The sequence below is a fragment of the Palaemon carinicauda genome, chromosome 7 (assembly GCF_036898095.1).
Source record: "Palaemon carinicauda isolate YSFRI2023 chromosome 7, ASM3689809v2, whole genome shotgun sequence".
Taxonomy (NCBI): Eukaryota; Metazoa; Arthropoda; class Malacostraca; order Decapoda; family Palaemonidae; genus Palaemon; species Palaemon carinicauda.
Genome location: NC_090731.1, coordinates 15,773,554 through 15,783,553, shown reverse-complemented (window position 1 = coordinate 15,783,553; position 10,000 = coordinate 15,773,554). Strand labels below are relative to the sequence as shown.

The 10,000-nt window shown below is 32.0% G+C and overlaps 1 protein-coding gene across 1 annotated transcript; it reads left to right on the top strand.

Moving 5' to 3' along the window:
• Positions 1-1,936: 1,936 nt before the first annotated feature.
• On the top strand, positions 1,937-4,339 carry LOC137643488 (helix-loop-helix protein delilah-like). Its single transcript, XM_068376257.1, has one exon. It carries the CDS (start codon positions 2,559-2,561, stop codon positions 3,411-3,413), a length of 855 nt encoding a protein of 284 aa, XP_068232358.1. The 5' UTR covers positions 1,937-2,558; the 3' UTR covers positions 3,414-4,339.
• Positions 4,340-10,000: the final 5,661 nt, after the last annotated feature.

Sequence of the window (10,000 nt, the reverse complement as noted above, 5' to 3'; positions counted from 1 at the left end):
TCTGTCTGTGGACAACGTAGAGGCCACATTTCTACACGGAATCACTTCAAACTTGGCCAAGTAGTTCCCCAATGTGTATGGAAGAACTGATTAAATTTTGGTCAAGGTCACCCCAAGGTCAAGGTCACAGGGGTCACTGGTGTTACTATGACATAAGTGGCCATATCAAGAGACAGAAATAAAGCACTGACTTTTGCATAAGCCAACAGGGAAGTCCTAGTCCAGGCGCAACCCATGGGTGATGTTCAAATTTATAAAGGTCAAAGGTCAAGGTCATATTGGTGCATTATATCAATGTCATATTAAGTATCAGTGGCAAATGAACAAAGATCACTTGAAGGTCAAAAGTCAAGCAGGTCACTTGAAGGTCAAGGTCACGTGAAGGTCAAGGTCAAGTGAAGGTCAAGGTCACCTGAAGGTCAAGGTCACGTGAAGGTCAAGTACATTTGAAGATCAAGGTCACTTGAAGCCAAGGTCATGTGAAGGTCAAGGTCACGTGAAGGTCAAGGTCACTTGAAGGTCACGTGAAGGTCAAGGTCATGTGAAGGTCGAAGTCACATCAATTCATGATTCTAGGACATATGGCGCTCTAGGTCACCTTGGCGGAGGTATGTCCTCTACGAGGACCATGTCCGCGTTCAGGACTTGCTCACTTGTTTAGTATTGTTACTGTTCTTGACGTGTTTTATATGAATTGTTCATTACTTCTCTTGTAGTTTATTTATTTCCTTATTTCCTTTCCTCACTGGGCTATTTTTCCTTGTTGGAGCTCTTTGGTTTATAGCATCCTGCTTTTCCAAATGGGGATATTGTTTAGCAAATAATAATAATAATAATAATAATAATAATAATAATAATAATAATAATAATAATATCATTGCCGTGTTTTCCTAACTCTTTACAGACAACAATACAATAAAATGACTAGAACAGGCAACATGAAGTAAAGTACAAAGACAAAAAAAAATTAAAATATACATAGAATACATGAGGATAACACAAAATATATATCATTGGGTTCAAATAGAAAAATGTAGAATACTTGATATTGAAACAGATAGAAAAATCAATACAATAGTACAACGAGTCATGAAATATAGGATGCATTAAGTACAATGTGATAATCATGTACATGTGAAAAAATCAGATTTCTTCTTCTTCTTCTTCTTCTTATTATTATTATTATTATTATTATTATTATTACTATTATTATTATTATTATTATTATTATTATTATTATTGTTGTTGTTGTTTTTGTTGTTGTTGTTGTTGTTTTTGTTATCAGCAGCCAAGCTACAACGGTAGTTGCAAAAGCAGGATGCTGTAAGTCCAAGGTCTCCAACAGCGAAAAATAACCCAGTGAGAAAAGGAAATAACGATATGAATAAACTGCAAGCGAAGTAATAAACAATTTTAATAACATAATTCAAGAACAGAAGTTATCATTTTGCATTAATTAATTAGAACTTCGTTAAAAATAAAAAAGAATGATAACAATGTTCGAAAGCCAATCTCCTCGTCCACTTATTATTATTATTATTATTATCATTATTATTATTATTATTATTATTAGCTAAGCTAAATCCCTAGTTGTAAAAGCAGGATGCTGAAAGCCCAAGGGCTCCAACTGGGAAAAATAACCCGCGAGGAAAGGAAGTTAGATAAATTACAAGACAAGTAATGAACAATTAAAATAACTTAATTTAAGAACTGTAGTTATCCTTTTGCATAAAAAAAGAATGAAAACAATGTTCAGAAGCCAATCTCCTCCACTGAGTCTCCAAAAAAAAAAAAAAAATAGCGTCAAAAACTGTCGAAACGTGAAAGGCTTCCACTGGATGTGACGTCATCCCTCGGGGCACGTGTAGAGAGATAGTGCAGGAGGCTACCCGAGACGATGCCCGGGTCCCGACAGTAGCAACTGGGCTCTCGAAGCGCTCGGGTCGATATTTCTTTGGTCTCTGGACATTCCTTCGACCTCCTGGCCTGGATCTATGACGTAAAGGACTTACTGAGAGGAAATTTTGTTCGTCTTCGGTTCCATAGACGTTGGATAATTTCTGTGGTTTTATTTATGCACGTTGACTAGAGCATTTGTGATGTAAATATAGAAAATTTCATGTTATTCAAGTGATGAGACATTTTCATCTTCGTTATGATGATGTTCTTCATCTTTCCTTTTCTTGGAACTTGTGATTTTATCCTCATTAGTTAATCTTTTAAAAAGTAATCATTGCCATCCGAACTAAGTTGAAAATTTTTGAGAAAGTGGAACTGATATGTATGATTAATGGCTGTATTTTCTAACAACTTTTAGAAAGAGATGATTATGAGGACAACATATAAGAAAGTGGTATTATTAAATAAAGATTGCTTAGCCATTCTCGAGGGAACAATCCCAAAATGAACTGATAAATGCCCGTGAGTGTGTGTACATATGCTCAGTGATGAAATTAGGACACATGACAATGTTCTGACGTATCTGTCTACCCATGACAATGTTCTGACGTTTCTGTCTACCCATGAAAATGTTCTGACGTTTCTGTCTAGAACAAAAAATGGAAAATCTAGAATTAATGCAGAACGACGAACAACGTTATCCGGATAATAACAATAACAACAGCAATAACATTACGAGCGGTAGTGGCCGTTCGGGAGAGAAATATGGCCTCCGTCCAAGAACTGCCATCAAACGCCTTCATCATGACCTTCCCCTTCAGGAGGTCTCGAGGAGGTCTTCCAAATCCAAGCCCAGGCCAGCGCCTTTGTCAAAGTACAGAAGAAAGACGGCGAACGCTCGGGAGAGACATCGCATGAAAGCCATCAACAGCGCCTTCGAGTCCTTGAGGAAGGTCCTTCCAGAGGCCGTTGAAGTCCACGCAGCCTCCTCAACAATGACTAAGATTACAACTCTCCGTCTGGCTGTCGACTATATCCGAGCATTGACGGAGGTCTTAGGAGACGATAGTGATCCCCCCGAACAGGAGCCTTCCTGCCACGGTATCAACCCATCTTTGGATTTCTCTCAACACGCGATGCTACCTGAGTCGATGCCCTACACCGTACCGGTTAGTATATGTCAAAATCGACCGGATCTACCGGTCGACGTGTCGACGAGCCCTTTGCCTCGCCAGTACAAGACGGAAGTGACACCTCAGTATACTTCTCAACTCACGCAGCTCATGTCTTACTGCTCGACCTCAAGTAACGTCTCAGCCTCGGCTTCTCCGGCCACTTCTAGAGGGTCACTTGGCAGCACCAGTGATTTGGAGGAGCTGCTTTCGGATGATTCGGGGCTTTTGGAGGACAGCCTCGATGTCTTTCACGACATACCGACCATCACGCTGGCGGATCCATTTGAGGTCCTCATCGAGGGAGAAAAAGGAGGTCTGCATTTTTCACAAGATTTCTGAGCTAATCTAAATGGAGAGTTAACAAAATAGACCATTTTCATCTTGGAGATTTAGTTCCGTGTATTAGTCATTGGAATTTTACCTTTCAAGTCATTTAATAATAGAAATTGAATATTTATTCATGCATATTCCCATTTTTTTTTTCATTAAAATAACATTATTCTTGATGTGTAAAAAAATTTAATTGAGCATTTAACAGAAAATTTTTATTTTATTCAATTATAATTTTTCTAATTTCATAAAAAAATTAAATAATTATATTATTCACTCAAATGATGAAAAATGGTATCTTTAGGTAAAATATAACTACTTTACCGTTACCCAGACTGACTTGATAAACCATAGGTGTTCTATGAACCTATGTAATAGAGATATATTTCTTTTAATCATCAAACCGCCAATAGACGTCTCTAAAGCGGGGTTTACAAGGTTGAACGGTTAGTCGAACGCGGTTCGACGGACATGTGTTTGAAGTGATGTTCGAACGGTTCGAAGAAAGCCATATCTAGCCTGACTTTTGTGGGTGGGACTTCATTGTCCACAAACCTTATGCATTTGTGGTTGACTCTACCTGTTTGAATCGTTTGACAAGCAGGTTCGACGAACCGTTCGACCGTGTGAATCCCAATTAAGAAAACTATGATGTAAATGAATTGAAAATAAGAACTTCAGACCTAGTCAAACAATTGTATTTATTTTCTTTAAGTGAGAGTTTTGCTCTGAGAAGCAGTAGGTAATATTTATTGATGTCGAATTAAGTTATTTTGTGCCCAAAGGATGTTAGATAATGATTTTCATTTAAAAAGCTATTGATTAACTTTAGTAAGCCTGCAATTATGTTTTATGGCAAAATCTGACAATTGGCATTTGCTTTTATAATATATTTAACTATTTTTATTTAAAAAGTTAGAGATTAACTTTAGGAAACCTGCAATTGTGTATTTTTATGGCAAAATATGACAATTGGTGTTTTGCTTCTATAATATATTTAATTATTTTCATTTAAAAAGCTATTGATTAACTTTAGTAAACCTGCAATTATGTTTTATGGCAAAATCTGACAATTGGCTTTTTGCTTCTGTAATATATTTAATTATCTTTATTTAACAAGTTATAGATTAACTTTAGGAAACCTGCAATTATCTTTTGTTATGGAAAAATATGGCTATATGTGTTTTGCTTTTAGACTAAATCTAATTGTTTCAATACTTATATAATTGGGTTAGAGTGATTATTAAGTGTATGATGTTCATTATCTTGACAGTATCATAAATTTACAGCATTACTAAAGCTTAAAAAAAAGTTTCTAATATCAGCTAAGGAAAACATTTAACGTGTATACTGTAATGTTCCTTACCTTTTCATAAATTTACAGCATTACTAAAGCTTAGAAAAAAAGCTTTTAATATCAGCTAAGGAAAATATTCAACTTGTATAATGTTCATTATCTTGTCAGTAACATAAATTTACAGCATTATTAAAGTTTATAAAAAAATTCTAATTTCAGCTAAGGAAAGTATTTAACGTGTATAATGTTCATTATCTTGTCAGTATCATAAATTTACAGCATTACTAAAGTTTGAAAAAAAAAAAACTTGATATCAGCTAAGGAAAATATAACAATTCGATGTCAAAAATATTATACCTTCAATTGGAATTTGTACAAATGATTTTCTTATAAATGGCGTGTATATAAACCCAATATATGTATATATGGATAGAATCTCACATGAGTTTGATTTTATTTTCCACTAGTCTATTGTTGGTTTGTGCCATACATTAAAACAGGAAAAATGTAAAAAATAACCGAAGACAAAAATAAAAAAAAACATATTGTTAATAAGATTCAATTGTCTTTTGTAGTATATAAAAGGTAACGGTTTGTACATAGGCCTAGGTAGAAGATTAAAAAAAAAATGTAATATGTATTTTCCCGAGATTTTTATATATTATATATATTATTGTTTTATTTATGTAAGTATTAGCAATGCAAGGACTTTTATTTTATGGAGATTTTGTAAATATTTTTAAGAATAAAGAGCATTTATTATTTGAAATCAAGCCTCTTCTTGTTTTCATTCTGTCACCTTTACCTGGTCTAGGGGATATAATTTCTATATATATATATATATATATATATATATATATATATATATATATATATATATATATATATATATATATATATATATATATAGTATATATATATATGTATATATATATATATATATATATATATATATATATATATATATATATATATATATATATATATATATATATATATATATATATATATATATATATATATATATATATATAGATATATGTATATATATATATATATATATATAATATATATATATATATATATGTGTGTATGTCTGTATATTTCTTAATAGTATATAAATGACAAAATATATACTTATTTGTGTGAATTTTTATAAATTTTTTCGTGATATAGCTGAGGTTTATTTCAATAATTATCATTGTTGACTTTCTAATGTTTATTATTACTACCACCATTAATATTTTTACTATAATTAGTTATTGCTGTTTAAGTATTTTACATACAGGTGAAATTAGTATGGTACCCAATGGTTTCATGGTTATTACACTGACCGAATTTCAATATCGTGAAGTCACTGAAAAAGGTAACTTCATCCAACTTTAATATTGACATTTATAGATATAATAAATCTTTTTAAAAATGGGGTTATATCAGGTTGATGTATTTAACTCATTTTATACTTCTAATCCGTTGTTATTAGCTTCAAATGATAAATCATGTAACTTTTGTGCTTTTTGGTTCCATAAATATTCGGAAAAAGTAAAATCGAAAATTACGCTGGATCTGTCTTCCAAAAGAGACAGATTAGAATGATCTCATCAATCATCGTTATCATCATCTCCTCCTACGCCTATTGACGCAAAGGGCCTCGGTTAGAATACGCCAGTTGTCTCTATCTTGTGCTTTTAAATCAATACTTCTCAATTCATCATCTTCTTCACGCTTCATAGTCCTCAGCCATGTAGTTCTGGGTCTTCCAACTCTTCCATCCTCTTGAATTAGCAATATGTAAGGTTAGACATATTTGAATCAATGGAATTGAATTAGCAATATGTAAGGTCAAACATATTTAAACCAAATATCTTATAACCGGCCAGTTAATAACATTGAATATAGACATATCACATTATCAACCACACCAAAAACATGTGATATTGAATCGGTAATATGTAAGGTCACACATATTTAAACCAAATATCTTACAACCGGTCAGTCAATGACATTAAATATAGACATAACACATTACCAACCACACCAAAAACAAATGAAATTGAATTAGCAATATGTAAAGTCAGACATATTTGAATCAATGACATTCTATTAGCAGCATGTACGGTCAGACATATTTAAACCGAATATCTTACAACCGACCAGATAATAGCATTGAATATAGACATAACACATTAACAACCACACCAAAAACAAATGAAAATGAATTAGTAACATGAAAGATCAGACATATTCAAACCAAATATCTTACAACCGGCCATTTACTTACATTGAATATAGACATAACACATTAATAACTACACCAAAAGTAATGAAATTGAATTAGTAACGAGTAAGATCAGACATATTCAAATCAAACATCTTTTAATCAACTATTTACTGGTATTGAATATAGACATAACATATTAACAACCACACCAAAAACAAGTGAAATTTAATCAGTAATATATTTCAACCAAATATCTTATAACCAGCCAGTTAATGACATTAAACATAGACATAACACATCAACGACCACACCAAAAACAAGTGAAATTGAATCAGTAATATATTTCAACCAAATATCTTACAACCAGCCAGTTAATGACATTAAACATAGACATAACACATAAACAACCACACCAAAAGCAAATGAAATTGAATCAGTAATATAGTCCAACCAAATCTCTTACAACCAGCCAGTTAATGACATTAAACATAGACATAACACACCAAAAACAAGTGAAATTGAATCAGTAATATATTTCAACCAAATATCTTACAACCAGCCAGTTAATGACATTAAACATAGACATAACAAACCAACAACCACACCAAAAACAAGTGAAATTGAATCAGTAATATATTTCAACCAAATATCTTACAACCAGCCAGTTAATGACATTAAACATAGACATAACACATAAACAACCACACCAAAAGCAAATGAAATTGAATCAGTAATATATTTCAACCAAATCTCTTACAACCAGCCAGTTAATGACATTAAACATAGACATAACACATAAACAACCACACCAAAAGCAAATGAAATTGAATCAGTAATATATTTCAACCAAATCTCTTATAACCAGCCAGTTAATGACATTAAACATAGACATAACACATAAACAACCACACCAAAAGCAGATGAAATTGAATCAGTAATATAGTCCAACCAAATCTCTTACAACCAGCCAGTTAATGACATTAAACATAGACATAACACATAAACAACCACACCAAAAGCAGATGAAATTGAATCAGTAATATAGTCCAACCAAATCTCTTACAACCAGCCAGTTAATGACATTAAACATAGACATAACACATAAACAACCACACCAAAAGCAAATGAAATTGAATCAGTAATATATTTCAACCAAATCTCTTATAACCAGCCAGTTAATGACATTAAACATAGACATAACACATCAACGACCACACCAAAAACAAGTGAAATTGAATCAGTAATATATTTCAACCAAATATCTTACAACCAGCCAGTTAATGACATTAAACATAGACATAACACATCAACAACCACATCAAAAGCAAATGAAATTGAATCAGTAATATATTTCAACCAAATATCTTACAACTAGCCAGTTAATGACATTAAACATAGACATAACACATAAACAACCACACCAAAAACAAGTGAAATTGAATAAGTAATATATTTCAACCAAATATCTTACAACCAGCCAGTTAATGACATTAAACATAGACATAACACACCAACAACCACACCAAAAACAAGTGAAATTGAATAAGTAATATATTTCAACCAAATCTCTTACAACCAGCCAGTTAATGACATTAAACATAGACATAACACATAAACAACCACACCAAAAACAAGTGAAATTGAATCAGTAATATATTTCAACCAAATATCTTACAACCAGCCAGTTAATGACATTAAACATAGACATAACACACCAACAACCACACCAAAAACAAGTGAAATTGAATAAGTAATATATTTCAACCAAATATCTTACAACCGGCCAGATAATGATATTAAACAGAGACATAACACATCAACAACCACACCAAAAACAAGTGAAATTTAATCAGTAATATATTTCAACCAAATATCTTATAACCAGCCAGTTAATGACATTAAACATAGACATAACACATAAACAACCACACCAAAAGCAAATGAAATTGAATCAGTAATATATTTCAACCAAATCTCTTACAACCAGCCAGTTAATGACATTAAACATAGACATAACACATAAACAACCACACCAAAAGCAGATGAAATTGAATCAGTAATATAGTCCAACCAAATCTCTTACAACCAACCAGTTAATGACATTAAACATAGACATAACACACCAACAACCACACCAAAAACAAATTAAATTGAATCAGTAATATATTTCAACCAAATATCTTACAACCAGCCAGTTAATGACATTAAACATAGACATAACACACCAACAACCACACCAAAAACAAGTGAAATTGAATAAGTAATATATTTCAACCAAATATCTTACAACCAGCCAGATAATGATATTAAACAGAGACATAACACATCAACAACCACACCAAAAACAAATGAAATTGAATCAGTAATATATTTCAACCAAATCTCTTACAACCAGCCAGTTAATGACATTAAACATAGACATAACACATCAACAACCACACCAAAAACAAATGAAATTGAATCAGTAACAAGTAAGATCAGACATATTCGTACCACCTCACGCCCAGACTGCTGTAATGTCTCTCCTCCTTATCAATCTGTTGGCCCGTTACGCCGAATTTGGCTGTGATGTGGGGTCCCTGACCAAAGGATGCTCAGCCAGCCCTAAACCGTAGAAGGAGAAGCTGGTAATTGATTTTTCCAGTAAGACCATATTGAAGATGGGGAGAACCCGTGAATCATCATCATATAATTCTTCTTCTTTGTAAAGTCTATTCTTTCTGATGTCTTTATTAATGTTATTTATCTTTCTAGAATGTTGAAATTTTGACAAAATCAAAACCACTATCGTAAAATGATGAAATTTAAATAAGATTAAAACCAGTATCGTAATATTTTGAAATTTCATTAAAATCAAAAACATTATGATAAAATGGTGAAATTTTGATAAAATCAAATCCAGTATCATAAACTGTTGAAATTTTAATAAAATCAAGCCCCGGATCATAAATTGTTGAAATTTTTATGAAATCAAAACCATTATCATTGTAATCCTAAAATTTTTATTTAAGTCGAAAACATTATGATAAAATGGTGAAATTTTGATAAAACCAAATCCAGTATCATAAATTGTTGAAA

What these genes read in the sequence shown, in the direction of transcription:
- LOC137643488 (XM_068376257.1), top strand. Translation starts at nt 2,559, where the DNA reads ATGGAAAATCTAGAATTAATGCAGAACGACGAACAACGTTATCCGGAT.